This window comes from Pithys albifrons, chromosome 13 (assembly GCF_047495875.1).
Source record: "Pithys albifrons albifrons isolate INPA30051 chromosome 13, PitAlb_v1, whole genome shotgun sequence".
Taxonomy (NCBI): Eukaryota; Metazoa; Chordata; class Aves; order Passeriformes; family Thamnophilidae; genus Pithys; species Pithys albifrons.
The window spans coordinates 18,343,659-18,359,174 of NC_092470.1; the positions used below are offsets into that span (position 1 = coordinate 18,343,659).

The 15,516-nt window shown below is 46.1% G+C and overlaps 1 protein-coding gene across 2 annotated transcripts in view; it reads right to left on the reverse strand.

Moving 5' to 3' along the window:
* The window catches only part of ADAMTS17 (ADAM metallopeptidase with thrombospondin type 1 motif 17), a 156,729-nt gene that overhangs the window by 19,526 nt on the left and 121,687 nt on the right, over positions 1–15,516 (reverse strand). For both annotated transcript variants that reach the window (XM_071568731.1, XM_071568730.1), the window contains 4 exons: positions 14,855–15,014; positions 13,126–13,261; positions 4,402–4,606; positions 653–805 (listed from right to left, as the gene is read on the reverse strand). In XM_071568731.1, coding sequence (XP_071424832.1) covers positions 653–805; positions 4,402–4,606; positions 13,126–13,261; positions 14,855–15,014 — 654 coding nt within the window. The remainder of the gene's footprint in view (positions 1–652; positions 806–4,401; positions 4,607–13,125; positions 13,262–14,854; positions 15,015–15,516) is intronic.

Sequence of the window (15,516 nt, forward strand, 5' to 3'; positions counted from 1 at the left end):
ACTCCAGATGAGTCACTTGTGCGACAGGAAGACCAAAGTCCAGCTCTGTTCTCACCTCCACACAGCTAATCTGAGGGCAGCACAACTCACCACAGCTCCCCTGTGAGATTCCCAATTTCCCAGGGACCAAGTTCCCAACTCTTCAACTTTTACCATTTTTACACTCAAGGAAACCAACCTCCTGCTGTTTGCTTTGTAGCTTGTCCAGGGTGGACAAGGGACACCTCCTCAGTTCCCTGCACTCCAAAAGATCTGCTAATGAACTTTTCCCATGGAATTCAATCTGCTAGAACTGTTCAGAGTGTGCTTTTTGAAATTGTTCATAAAGCAGCTTTTTACAAGTCCACCTGTGGTGGGAACCTTGTGTAGGTGTTGCCTTTGGATGGTTAAGTTGACAATTAATAGTAATTTTTATCCTGTTTAGAATATCTTTCTAAAACTCAATGGGTCATGTTGATGAGCCTCTGTTGCCATGTGTGGTTGATAGATGGCATCATGGGTGGGTTTAAATCCCAACAATACTTCCAAAACCAGTTAAACCCTTCCTTCCCAAATATTTACACTGCAAATGAAAGCAGCACAAGGGAACTCTGAGCACTTTGCACTCAGAAAGACAAGCCCAGGGGATGGTGGTTGGTAAATCTGTTGTTACCTTGGACCAGTCGCCCGTTTTCCACTCGTAACAGCCTGTGTGATCCTCACACTCCTCCTCCTCCCGTGGCCTGGTGGCTGCATCACATTTGCCTTGAGAGTTGGTGCAGGTCACTGTCCTTTTCTGGATGCCTCTGCCACAGTCTGCTGAGCACTGCAAACACAGCAGGGATTTGGGAAGCTGAGAAATTGTAGCTTTTATTTTAGTAACCCAGGTTTGTGAGCACTGGGGAAAACTGATGATCCCTAAGATTTTAGCACAATAATCCAAGAGACTTACAAAGGAGGAATTGGAAAATCATGGTATCTGCTCATGAAATATTTATGAAAAATGGCAATTCTGAAAAAAAAAATCTTTGAAAAACATCAGCTGGCTTTTTGCTAGAGTTGGTGTTACAGATGAAAAAACCCACTGAATCCTGTGTTTAAGAGCTCATCATTCACACTGCAAAAGCACAGCCTGAGAGTTCCAACACAGAACTGCCTTGATGCACCACGGGACACATCCAGGGTGAGAAATGGGGCTGATAAATGCAATTGTAGCTCTCAGCAGCACGAGCCCACTGCTGCAAACACACTCCTGTGGCACAGTTTGCAGAAATCATGGCAAAATCCCAGTTCTCACATGACACACCACCTTCACCTGCTGGTTTGCCATATGCTCATCACTGGGAATTCTGAAGGACTCAGACAAACCAACCTTCTGATTAGCCACAAACGTTTCTGTGCCTGAGGTCTGTGGCAGCAGCTCCTAAAGAGCAGGGACACCCATTTGTTATCTGTGCCCAAGGTTGGCTGGAAAATCTGTTTTAATGGAGAATTTATCTGGATTTCCCTGACTGTGCTAGGTGGGAAGGTGGCACTGGCATGAACCAAGCCCAGATTTCTGTTTTCAGGTTGGCAGTGGAGCCCCAGAGCTGCTGCTGCTGCCACAGCCCCCAAACCCACTCCCACTCTGCCTGCCCTTCACTCTCCTGCCACTGCAGGGCTTAAGAGAGAGAAACTTTCTTGCAGAGCCACTGGGGACAGGTGGGTGGAAAAATGATCTCTGCACCAGCTGAGATAAAAACTAACCTCCTCTGGCATGTCAAGCTCTCCCCTTCAGGGGGATCAGCAGGGAAAAGACAGTTGATTTAACACTGAATAAATAGTGCAGATATGAGATATTCTGTGAGGTCTTTTGAACGTGTTCCAAGAAGCTTCTCCATCCAGGGGGTCCAGGCTGGAAACAAGCATCAGCTTGATAGAAATGACATCAAATGGACAAATCTCAGCATGCCCTGTCTAAGCATCTCACAGATACAATCCAGGCAGCTCTGACCTGCTGCCCTGGTTAAGGACATGAGTGACAAGCGTTTATGAGCTGGCAAACAAACAGACAGGCCTTTAAATCCTTCAGGGCACTACAAAGTGACTCCTTGAAAATCTGGGAAACCTTCCACTTCATTTACTGTGATGTGTGAACTCCCCCATGGGTGGAACATCTTTGTAAGCAGCACAATGCACAGTCCTGCTGGATACAGGGATGGATTCTCCCAGGATTCCACAAACTGCTTTGCTGGGCTCCTCAGAGGGCAAAACTTGTGCCAGAGATCCCAGGCTGGAGCTCCCTAAATGGTACCTTAAAGCCATGAATTTGCCTCAAGTTGCTCAGATTTCCCTGAATTATCCATCATTTTCCTCAGTCCCCTCATTCACCTCAAACTACAAAGCACAACATATAAAATCTTTGAAAAACAATCCAATTTACTCCAAGTAAATTGAGCTGAAGTGGGAGTGGTTTTCACAGTAGGAGAAATCTCTAGGTGGGTTTTAAAAGCAAGTCTGGGAAAAACACCAACTGTTTGTTCTTCCCACAGCTTTGAAGCCACTCACAGATTAATACTGCATAGACTTTCCTAGACAAAACAGCCTGTGCAAAAAGGTTTCCAGCAGATCTTTGGTGGTCACATATAAATCACCCTCTTTAAGAGTGTTTTTTATTTCCTCGAGTCATCTGTTTTCATGAAGAATTTCTTAGTATATAGATTTTACAGAGAGTCCACAAATGTGCAGTCCCTGAGTGCCCACCTGAGATCATTAGGTCTTATTTTATTAACAAAATACTTAGTTAAATACCACGAATTTTTGTAAAGAAGCAACACAACTCTGCTCCTTTCTCTGAAGGAAATTCATAATTTTCCTACTCTAGTTCCTGAACAGTAGAAACATTCACCTTCTCCTGACAGTCTCTATTTTTGTCATTAAAAATGGGTTGAGCAGTACTTTGTCCAAAACAATCTCATGTGTTTGGCAATACAAGGGGAACTTAATTTTTTCCACAATGAAGATTGCATTGGAATTTGCTTTGAAAACACACATTTTTGACTGGGGACCAGACATCAATGGGGTCAACTGTGTTGTATAACCAAGAAGTTCAAAAACACACATCAGAAAATTGATTTATAAACCACTATTGTGATATTTATTCCACAAATCAGTTTAAAATGCCCAGGAATAAGGTGATTACCAATGAAGAAAGTCTCAGGTATGAAAAATGTTCACACTGGCAGAGCATCAAATGTGTCCTGGAGTCAACTGTGCTGCATAACAGCAAAAATGTGCCAGAAGAACAAATTTAAAATCACAAGTGGGCAATTACAGACCCGACAAAAGGTAAATAAATGTATCAAAGGAAAAGTAAACTGGTCCTTGAAAAAATGATCTAAAAGTATTGTGCATTTGCAAATGAGTTCTGTGGTCACAAATATGGATTCCCAGTCTTCTGTAACTGGACTTTTCATAAAAAGGAGAGAAGTACCTGGGAGTGTGAACACAAGGCCCTGTTCAGAAGGTGCCCAGTGGAACCCCCCTGTGTTTGTGAACAGACACCCTTCCTCTGCCATCCTGAGCTCCTGGGACTTTAAAGCACATTTCTAACAATTATATTTGACAATGTTTTAAACAGGAGTTTGCTGTTTCAAACAGGGCTGAGTAACAAGGAATCCTTTTCCCAGGAAGGGCCGTGCTGGACACAGCCAGGCTGGAATGAGACTGGGAGAGCTGGAAGTGCCGGACAAGGAGTGAAAAGATCTCAGGATCAGATGACCCCAACAGACACAATATCAAAACTCACATGGACATCCCACAAGGACTGTGACTCACAAGGTACAGACAGAATTGCCCAGTACCAGCCAGGTCCTGGCCATGAACTGCAGGCACTCTCCCAGATCACTCTGCTGCTAAACAAAACAAGTCTAGTTGTCTAAACCACTCAGCATTTACACCAGAAATGCATTTCTAATACCTGGGAAAGAGAAACTGAACTCTGCAACTACTCAGAGATGCACCTTTTATACAAAGTATAACCAGCTTTTTCATGTTCCTGGAATTGCACAAAAGAAAAGGCTGGAGGAGGCCCAAGGATTGTACATTCTCTGCAACATGCAGTTGCTGGATAAATCTGGTATTTGTTTCATGCCACATTTCAATGGAGCCAGAAGTCCTGGTGGGTTGCTACGCTTCTGGCCTCAGGTCAGTGAAATGTTTTTCCCTCCTGGTCAAGAGTTTTCAGATGGAAAGATACAGTTACTAAAGCATATCTAAATGTTGCCTTAATACCTCATGCAGTGTGGAAACCAAAGCTCAGCTCCTCACTGCTCATCTCAGCAAACAACAGCCCCACCAGCAGACCATGCTCCATTCTAAGCAGGTCCCTGGATTCAGGCCAGTGCACCCAGAGCTCTGTGCTCTTCTTAAGGCAGCTCCTACCTTGGACCACTCTGAGGCCTCCCAGATGGACAGGCAGTCCCTGCCCTCGCAGCTCTGCACCTCAGCAGGTTTGCTGCCCAGGCAGTAGAGGTCCCTCGTGGTGACGTAGGTCCCGTTCTGCAGCTGGTACACACAGGTCACCTCCCGGCGCTGGACGCCCTTCTCACAGGTGGCAGAGCAGGGGCCCCAGTGCCCAGTCACCCACCTGGGGAGGAGCCAGAGAAGAAAGGTGAGGATAAAACGTTATGCTCAGGGAGAAATGGGCAGCTCTTCCCAGGTGTGTGGGTTCTTGGGTGGTGCTGTGCTGCCATCGCACTGAGATCACCCATCACCTTCGGGAGCTGAAGTGTGGAAGAAAACTGTGATGTACAAATAGTATCTCATTATGGTTACCACTAAATTACACCACAGGCAGATTTTCCTCTCTCCACTGACATTACACCTCTTGAACACACCCGATGTGTTTAAAAATGAGGCTTAGTACTTACAGGGTGGATTTTTTTTAAAAAGGGGTTTGACAATGTAAAAAATGATTAATGTTCTAACTCCAAACCCCAAGCTGGCTCTGCCCTGTTAACTAAGCCAATTAATGCTGTACACTGAGCCCTGTGTGTATCATACAGAGCACTTGGCTTCCAGTTACACTTTGAGCTGTAAAGTGATCTTAGAGGTTGCTTGACACCAGAATTGCTCTCAGTTTGCTCTCAGTTTGCCAGGGTATAACCTGCCCTCTGTGGGACCAGGACAGTCCCAGCTGGAGCCCCTGGAGAGCCTCTCCTGTGGCCAACAGGCACTGATTTCTGTGACAAACACACTCATCTTTTTCACAACCACAGGGATGGCTTTATCTGTGGGATTATTTTTTTGTGATTTTACCTCTACAGAAGACTTGAGAGCTAAATGATGCCTTAGATCAGGAACAAAGTGATGAGCTTTTAAGCCAGTCAGTGGCTGTCTTTCCTGCTAAAAAATGCCCAGAAGGGTTTGATTTTCAAAAGCCTCAAAGAGCTGGGATGGGCAGGACATGCAATCTGAGAGGGCTGTTCTAAATCTCTGTCTTCTGAGTCTTCCTCAACCTCTGACCTCCCAGTATCTCTCCTGAGGAACTGGGAGTTCTTCTTCTAATCTGCTTTGGCAACATTTGTCTGGCAGCTCCCTGGAGCAAACTTGAAATATCTTTTGGAGGTTCAGTTCATCATTTGATCTTACCATGGTCTGGATTAGTCATTAACCTTCAATTATCTACTCTACCTACTTGCTGTGACTCCCACATTTTCTAGGAAAAAACCCATTGTCTACAGCCTGTGTACATAAACCCAGGGGAGATGAATGTCTGCAAAGGAGGGCTTGGAGCTGAAGATTTGGAAAAAAAATGCTATGAAGATAAAATGGATCAAGGATGGGGATAAGGGAGTTCACTAAAGACATGAGGTCACTTTTCAGAGATTTGTAGCCTCTTGTAACATAAAGCCATTCCATATTCTGGGGTAAATATTGCAGCTCATGTTTCTGCCTTGAGCCTTTCAGAAATAGTGCTGTGAGCAGGTTCTCTGCCACCAACTACACATCCATGACATCCTCACACATCCCATCACTGTCTGCAGGGCTTGGGATACTTTGGTTCCCTTCCCAATGCCACAGTGACATTTATTTCCCTGCTTTGACAGTGATAGCTCAGATGTGACCAAAGACATGTTTGCAAAAACATCATTTTCTGATATTAAACCTCTTAATATCAACTACTAATTAAGAGCCTGCACTACTATCAGAGAAAATGTGCTACAAAATAAGACAAAGTCTCAAAAAGCACTCGTGACAGAACCTAATCTGAAGCCCTGCAACCTGAGGGGTTTATTTCTACCAAATTTGATAGAACACCTTCTGGTTTAATGTGCATTGTTGCACTAATGCACAGGAGAGGAAAACTCCATGGCCAGTGAGCACGAGTTTGTGATGCAGAATCAAGTCAAAGTCCCTGCAAAGTGAGTTTTCTGGGGCACCTGTGTGGAACTGTGGCCCTACTGATGTCAGGCAAAACTCAGAAAGCTTGCAGCAGGGCCAGGGTTTCACATGGGATAATTTTAGCAAAGAGAATTGGAAAAAGCTTTCTGGGAATCAGTCCTGTGGAACTGACAGATACGCTTTGCTCACATCTATCAAACCCAGCTCATGTCCAGCTATGTAGCAGCAAGAAAACACTGGTTATAAAAGGACTTGTGATTTTCTTGTATCACCCTTTCCCCACACACCCCTCAAAGTCTCCCCCATCTCTCTGCTGCACTGGGGTCAAAACAACCAGGTGACTCTTGGGTTTTGGGAACAGGTTGGTGCCACACCCAGTCACCAGAAGGCTTTTTTTTAAGTACAAGGAATCTAGTAGAATAATACAGCTGCTGATGTAGAAAGTAGGACTCCAAGACTAACATTCCTGTCTGATTGCCTTTATAAACAGTGCTCAGTAATTTTCCAGTACAGTAGTCATTCTGCTAACAGACTTGCCAACTTTCAAAAAGCTTTCTTTTCTTTTCTTTAGTGGTTATCTTTTTGACAACCTTTTTTTTTTTTAAATTTCCCACCAATAAGATCAGTCATAGGACAATGTTTTATAATTCAGATGTACCTTGGGAAGTTCTTTTAAATGGAAGGCATTGTTTTCTCCCTCCTCCTGTCCCAAAAAGGGCAGGTCACTCAGTTTTTGGAGGATTCCGTGTGGGGCTGGGGTGAGGGGGTGTCCCTTTTTCCTGGCAGCTGCCTCACTACACTGAGGGACAGAAAATCAGCTCTCCCAGAGGTCTCTGCAGTGAGTTGCCCCTTCCCTCACCCATGGCTGGTGGAGCTTTGATGGGTGCCTGGTGTCCAGCTCCACACCCTCCCATTCCAGGAAAACAGCACCTTCTCCTCAGCTCCCACCACTGGGAAGAGCAGGCAGCAGCAGGAGTGCATTTCACCATGAAATATTTTGCTGGATTATCCTGCTAATCCTTTTTTTGTGGCTTTGAACTGCACTTGGCCTGAAGAGCCTCAAAACAAAGCACAGATCAGTCCACATTTTAACACCAGGCAATGGCCAACCAGAATGATCATGTTGAGTCAAACACTGCACTGGGGGAACAGTGCCCTGAGCCAGGCTGGGTGTTCACACCAAAGCTGAGGAACCTGTCTCATGACTCCACGTGAAAACTAACCCCAAATTAACTCCTGCTCTAGCAAGTCCTCGTGGATTATTTGATGTAACTGCATTTAGCAGCAGCCAACAAGCCCTGCTCCTTCCACACTCTGTCTCCAGCCAGCCCTTGGTTCTCCACCACAATTGTTCTGCTGAGTTGCTGGATTTGCCCGAAAACATCTTTTTGGCTAATTGGCTAATTAATTGGAATGTGCTGACCTGGCCACAACCTGGAGCAGGGTTTTTGTGTCCTTCCAGTGGGTGGGGATGCCCATCACCACACAGGCCCACCACACATGGCCACAGCAGGACATCAGCTACCCCTCCCCAGAGGTGCCCACAAGTGTCTCAGGCTTTCTGCTCTGCAGGAGTTGGGCTTTGGCTCCTGCACCCCAAGCTGCTGTCCCCAAGGAGCAGCCACCACAGTGCAGGATTTCATGATCTCCAACTGATTCTGGAGATCCCACCTCCAGCTTTGAGAACTCCTTCAAAACAAGCTCTCAGTGCTGCCTCCCTGGATCAGAGGGTGCCAACAGTGCTATTTATGTCAGATTTCCAGGCTAAAATGATCTGGAACTCTCCCCATGGCTGTTCTTTCTTTTTTTTTTTCATGTAACCAAATCCAACACACACCAAAGATGTTTCTCAGCACCAGGCACAGACAAGGTTTGATCTCATTGCCATTGAGCATTGTGGATGATAAACACTTGTACAGCTTCCAGAAGGGCTTGACTGCATTAATGAAAGAACAGAAACGTTTGGAAGCATTAAATGTCCAGCTCAGTCCCTTCAGTTGAGACACCCAAAATGGCCCTTAAGTTCAGTGTAATTTCCATACAGCCCTGTGAGCAATTTGCTGATACTCCCAAAAAGTTTTCCATCATACTGTTACCCCCAAATTCTACTGCTGGCAAGTCTTTCACCACACAAAACAAATTCAAAACTGTTCTTCTCCCCATCTACCTGCAATGAGAACACACACAGACATGGTGCAAACAGACCAGACTGGGGGTCCAGACTGATTTTTGATTTCTGGACTCCTGGGCTGTTAAATTGCACTGTCACAGCTCCATGGTGGAGACTAAAGGGAGAGGAGGCAACACTAATCAGGGCCACAGTGGTAAAAGGATGCTGGATGTGCCTCCTCCAGGCAAAACTCCCTGGCTGCATTTCTTTGACTAAAATAACTGGTTTTCCAGACAAAGGAAACGTGGGAGATTTAAAGTGTTTGGTGAAGAGCTCCTTCTGCTGCACTGGTGACATGCTGGGAAACATGGATATAATTGTGGAATTCATATGGTACCTGTAGTGCTGGAAAGGAGTATCAGGTATGAAAGGAATTCAGATTAGTTACTGGTGGACTTCCTGAGAGATCTGTCTTGCATTTGATCTAATTCAGTATGTTCATTAATGACCTCAGCACAGAGGGAAGAAAAATGCTGAAAAATGAGGGAAAATGCTGCCAATACAGAGTCCAGAAGCATTGTCAAGACCTTAAGAGATCAGGATGTTACACAGAAGAAGTGACTGACCTTGAGCACTGCAATAACAAGGGCAGGATGGCAATGAACAGCATGGAGTGCAGGGCTGTGGCCTTGGGGACTAATAACAGGCATCTCTGTGCTAAGGGAGGGCTCAGATGTTGAAACAAATGAGGAGGAAAACATCTCAAATGACTGTAAGCCACAAATATGATGCAGCCAAGAAAAAAACAGCAAGAAGTTAAAGAACAGTAGTGGATTTAGCCCAGAAAAATGATGGGAGGAGGAGATACAGTGGTTTGCTGTATCACATGGCACTTGGCCCAAGGCAAAGAGCCAGGGAGGGAAAATGCTGAATAAGCAAAGGAACAGGGCTGATGCACAGGAAAAAGGGTGAAAATGACAATGAGTAATTAGGGCTGGAAATAAAAGACCCTGAGTCACGTGAACAGCAAGATCATAGCAGAGCCTTCCAGTGAGGGAAGGAGCCTGTGGAGCAAAATCAAGTTAGTGGAAAGGAGTCTCTAACATCCTGCTGGTGGTACAGAAAACCAGCCCTTGGGCTCAGGAGTTATTTTCAAGTCCTAAACAGTGAAACTGAGGGCTCAGGTCTCCTGTGGTCCTCTGTAGATCATAGAATCAGTTGGGTTGGAAGAGACCTCCGAGATCATCAAGTCCAACCCTTAATCCAACCCCACTTTGATTACTAGATGCAGGCAGGGATTTCTGGCTGAGCATCTGAGTAGGAACACCACACATGCAGCAGCCCCTGAAGGAACTCAACCTCTCCTATAACAACCTATTCTGGCAAAGAGGAGAAGAACAAACAGCATTTGTGCCCAGCCTGTTATGGCCCAACAGCTGGGACATCTCATGTGGGTTTATCCCTTCCCTGCACTGCAGGGGAGCAGCTCCACCCTGGCAGCCCCAGCCATGCCCCGTGGGGCTGTGTGGCCACTGGCCCACCTGTGCTCTCAGTAAGGGCAGCTGATGTGAGTGTGAGCCCCGAGCCGTGCTGGGGCTGGTGCTCCCAGCACTGCAAAGGGCCCGTGCACAGCACATGCAGCAATCCAGATTCCATCTGGTTACAGCAGGGTTTGTGAAAAATACCTCAAGAGCTAGGCAGAGGATTAGAATAAAGAGGTGCTAATAGGGTGCAGTTGGGACAGGAAAGGAAGCTGTAAAGAATTTAATGGAAAAAGAGGGTCAAGGAACATAAAAAATAAAATAGGAAGAAAAAGAGGTGTATTTTTTTTTAAAAGGTGAAAGAGTAACAATAATAAAGAATGAAAGATTCTTTTATTTTTGCCAGTTTCAACAAAACCCTTCAGAAAGTTCTCTTCTGTGACGTTTAATTTTTAAACATGCTGGTGTAAGCCAATCAATTTGTAAATCCTGCCTTGTTTTTCTCAGATGCTGGGCTGCAGTTGGAGAGTTCTGATCTTCTCCTTGGCCTCATCAAACTACTGTCCCCTGCCCCACATTATTTGGCTCTCCCAAGAGGTGGCTGAAGTTCAAAGGGATATATAATTTAAAAAGCACTTTGGGACCGTGCTGGAAGAAAGACACTATTAGTAATAACATGCCCTTTTTTTCTCTTGATCACTTCATATAATGCAATTATTTTTTAATTTTTATTAGAATCTCAACAGCAACAGCCTCTTTTCCCCATTTAAACAACATGATCTCACTCCATTCCAAAAGAATTTGTGATCCAGGTTATACATGGACTGGGAGAGGAAACAAAGGGACAATGTGGGACTGAATTAAAATCTCACAGCAAATCCAAAAGTGCCACAGAGCTGAGTGTCCTCTGCCCCTGTCCTGTGCTGGCCATGAGACCCCTTCTCTAGAGATAAACACTCTGTAAGGTGATTCTCTTAAACCTGAAGGAAAAGTGGAAATGTAGTTCAAAATGCACAAACCAGAGCAGGTTTCCCAGAGAAAGGAGAGCATTGTTCCTCCTCCTGAACTCAGGTGAAGGGCTTAGGTCTGGGTGGAAACGGGAAAGGACCTCATTGTAACAAGATGCTACAATAATTTTACTTGAAACCCTAAAACAAATTCAGGGCTCCCAAAAAAAAGCATTGACATGGTGAAAGAGAATGGTTTCTTTAAGATGTTCTTGGTCAGAGAATATGCTAAGCATGCATTTCTAATGTCTGGGTGGGCAAACCAAGTGGAAATTTAAATTCTACAGAGGCACAGAGAATGTGCTTCTGAAAATGTTTCCAGTTAAAAGCATGTTAAGTGTGAAAGTGTAGTCTACACGGAGGGAGGGAGGAGTGTGGTCTATCAGATCACCAGCAGGAGCTTTGTGGCCTTTCTGGGGACTGAACACATTTGGTGTTTGCTGTCACTGCCCTGAAAAAAGGGACCAAGGAGAGTGTCCCTGTGCCAGAGCTAATTGTTCCTGGGGAGGACTCTGCTCCACTGGAAACTGCCTGCTAACTCCACACAGCAGAGATACCTTGGAGTAACATCCAAGGAATCCCCCAAAGGAACACAATCTGGATATAGCAACAGAGTACTCCTTTCTCAGGAGGTTTTGTGTGATTTACCCCAGCCTGGACAGGCAGCAATGCCACGGGGAGAGGAGAATTCCCCAGGGGCTCAGGGTCCTGGAGCTCCCCCCAGGAACAGCTCTGTGGGTCTCAGGCTGGAACAAACCTCGTGGCCAGGACCTCCCTGTGCTGCCCAGCTGGTAGAGGCAGAGCTGCCCACACCTTCCACGGCTTTTAAAGTTGCTTTTCTTCATCTCTGCCACCTGGATCCCTCCACAGACCTGCCTGGCCTCACTCCAGCCTCCTCCCAGTGACTAGAAGAAATATTTCATGCCAGGCTACAAACAAAAGCAGATGCTTCTTGTTTCTGTCTTTTGGAGAGATTAACATGACAGAATGTAGGAAACTTCTCAATCACTGGATTTAGAAAACTTCTCCATAAAAATGAGAGTGGTTTCCTCAAAGCCACTGGGAGTTTGGCTGCTCTCCACCCCTGGAAGCTCACAGGGAACCTCATTATACCTTCAGTGCTGAAAGGTGTGATGGTCACAATACTGTACAGCAACAGGCAGGAACCCCAACCTGAGCCAGCCTGGACTCTGATGGATGACCTGCCACTGAATTCCCTGCTCCAGGGCACTTTAATCAGAGTGCAGCTCTAATTAGGAGGAAGTGTGCAGTTTGTCATTTCCCTATTGTTTCTGCAAGGAGGATTAGCTTTGTGGGTGCATTTCCCTGCCTTGTCTGGTTACACAAGATGCAGCAACCAGCAGGTTGGTTTCATACGATTTTCTAAGTAGTGTTCAGCTTTATCCTGAATTGATTTTATGTTCTAACTACTGTCAGAACTGGAGTGTCTACAATGCTAAAGGTTACTGCAGAGCAAGAGTGAACTTTTTTGTTAGCAAAAAACCCAAACAAATTAATTTACTTTCCCGTCTTTTATCATTTTGGCCACAAATATCTTCGTTTTTTTAATACAAATCAAATCAAAATTAATTCAGTAAAAAGTGCTTGCCAAATCAAAAAGAGAGCTCTTTTTAGAACTTGTTACTATCAGATCTCTAATTACTCCTACTGAGGAGAAAAGCACACTGACTGAGGAAAGCACCTAAAATGTGTTTCCTCACAACTCCTTGAGTTCAGGTTTTTTTGCAGCACTGTTTGACAGGTAATTAACCCTATTCTGTGCTGATTCAGGAAAAAAAAGGTTAGACATGCAGTCACTGTAAAGGTTAGATACGCAGTCACTGTACTCTTGTCCAACTTCATCCTGCCAGTTGCTGTCTCCAGGGAGGCAGCTGAGGGGAAAGGAAAAGCAAACCATCCCCAAACAATGCCTGAAGGCAGCCTGCATGGACTCTGCCCTTGCTGGCCACCAGTCACAGGGACTTTGTCCAAGGCAATGCACACTGCCCTGCCCAACACAAGGGAATGCACATTTCAGCTGCTCACTGGGGCTGAGTCCCAGCTCTGATGGACACTGCCATTGTGCTCACCAGGGGAGGCTTTGGGAAAGGGCCATTCCTGAAGGGAGGGGATGTTGGTTTTCAGTGCCTTTGGAAGTTCTTACCGTGACTGGCAGGGGTGAGTGTTGCACCTCCTGACCTGGGGCTCGGGGCGCGTGGCTCGCTGGCACGCGCTGTCGTTCACCAGCACCATGCTCTTGTTGAGGAGCTGAGTGCAGGACACGATGGTTCTCCTTTCTCCTGCAAGGCAAAGAAACCAGCTCTGAAACTGCTTTCATTTCTGGCTCCTCCTCCACAGGTGGCTGTGCCCTGTGACCACCCCAGACAGATGTGCTGGGGCCACAGAGCGCCCCAGTGCCCACAGCCCAGCTGCCTCTGCTGCTGCCAGGCAGGGACAGGCAGGTTCAAAAGGAGTGGCTGAGGTTTCAAAGGGTCTAACTGGGCTTGCTGGTATTTCACAAAGTGCTGAAATCAGCTCTTCAGAAGAAATGATTTCTCCTCTTTCAGTCCTCCAGATGCACTGCTTTAAAAACCCTGCTGGGAGGAGACGTCTCAGGAGGAGTCAGCACTTGTCACACAAACTGTCTGTGCATCAGGAGTTTGTCTCACCAGGACACTGCAATGTGGCCCTCAGGGCTCAGCCTATCCCTGTGTGTGCCACAGAGCAGCATGGAAACAACCAGATGTGGTAAGAGAAATGCCATTCCTGCACGGTGTGGCTTTGCCCCACTGCTAATTATTCTGGTTTCTCAGATCCTCTTTCCAACCCTCAGTCTGCATCAAATTGAGTTTGTTCATGACTTGCAGCAGATAATAAAAAATAACTCAAATTCTGTAAATAAAAAATTGGTAAAAGTCTGTAGGGAAGGGAAAAAGAGAAGAGGCTCTTCCCAGCTTGGACAAGTAGTAACAGCACTTGGCAACCAAAATAAAAGACCAATTGTCAAGCTACTGCTGGTGGGAGTCATGTTGGCAGACACTGATTTAATTCAAATACGTAGCAGGCTTGCAAGAAAAAATAAAAGAGCCCCAAATTTCTTACTCATTCATGTGAGGACTTAATGGCTCAGAAATTATTATTTCAATGCATGAGTAAAGAAAGTGTCTATTTTAAAATGAGTTCTATTTACAGAAAAACCCCCAATGGTTTCAGTGCACTGAGGGCAGTGAGCCTGCAAATGTGAAGATGAGCTCTCTTTCCTGCTGTCAAATAATATCATGAACCCCGGGGTCTGCTGGTGAAGGAAGACTGGCCAGAATGCATGGAAATGATCTGTTTTCCTTAGGGAACAACCCCCTTCTTCCAGCACTGGGAATGCACCGGACAGTGGCTGACAAAGCAGCTCTGGTTTCACAGCATCACCTCCCTCGGGGTTTCAGCGGATCTGTCTCGGCACATCCAAGGGATGCCGGAAAAGGGAGCTCTGCTTTGTGCTCAGGGACTGCAAGCACATTCCCTCTGCTACTGCAGAGCTGTGCCAGCAGCACTGCCCCTGCTCCACCCTGGGGAAGAAGTGTCTTCTGGTGGATGTGCCTGAACACCTGGGAAGTCTCTGCTCCAAGAATGTGATGGAGCTTGGAGAGACAGAGCTGCGGCAGCACCCGGAGCCACCCGAGGAGCACAGAGCCAGGTGCAACTCCAGCAGAGCTGCCAAAAGCCTGGGTGAAAATCAGCTCTGGGAACGGGATGAGAGTGGGAGAGCTGAGGAGAACGAGCTTATTGAGCTCATTACAGCAACATCCCTTCCCATGGCCATTTCCACCTCGCTTTGGCCACCTCTGAGGTGTCCTGGTGTTCCCAGACCCCCTGCAGCCAGTGCCACCAGGTCCCACCTCCTCCACACTGCACACTGCAGCCTTCCCAGCCACTGTGGGTCCAGATGTACAGGGAATCCTGCTGCTTTTCTGGCTCACTCCTGTTCTCAGCTGTGTAGTTCACAGGAATGGTGTATTCGTAATGAATCCCGTAATTCTGGTCATGGAACAGCAGCACCTGGTTGGGCAGGAGAAGAAAGGCAGTTCCAACACACTGTACTGGGACAGCCAACAGGCTGTGGAGACAGCAAAGCTGGGAATGCTGCCTCAGGCCAAGGTTTCTAAAATAAAAGTACCTTGTGAAAGACAACCAAATCTTTATCTAGAAAGCTGAAACAACAGCAGTGTCAGGAAAACAGGGCACTGCTTATGATTTGTGACCATTTAAAACAGCCATGGACATGTCTAAACCTGGAGTTCAGGGAGTAACTTTACACCTTATGTGCAATCAGCAGGCCACTGACTACCCAAAGAGAAGCAGTGAGACACAGTTTTCATCTAACAGCTATTTAAATGAGCATCTTCAGTTAACACATTTGAAAGATCAAGGTCATCCTTCTCAAAGCAAAAACAACTCATGCAAAACAAGTCCCATGTCTCCTGGGCAATGTGGCACTCAGAGTGTGACCATTCCTGCTGGCCAGCTGTAGCAGCAGGATTTTATTGTCTCAGACAGCTGA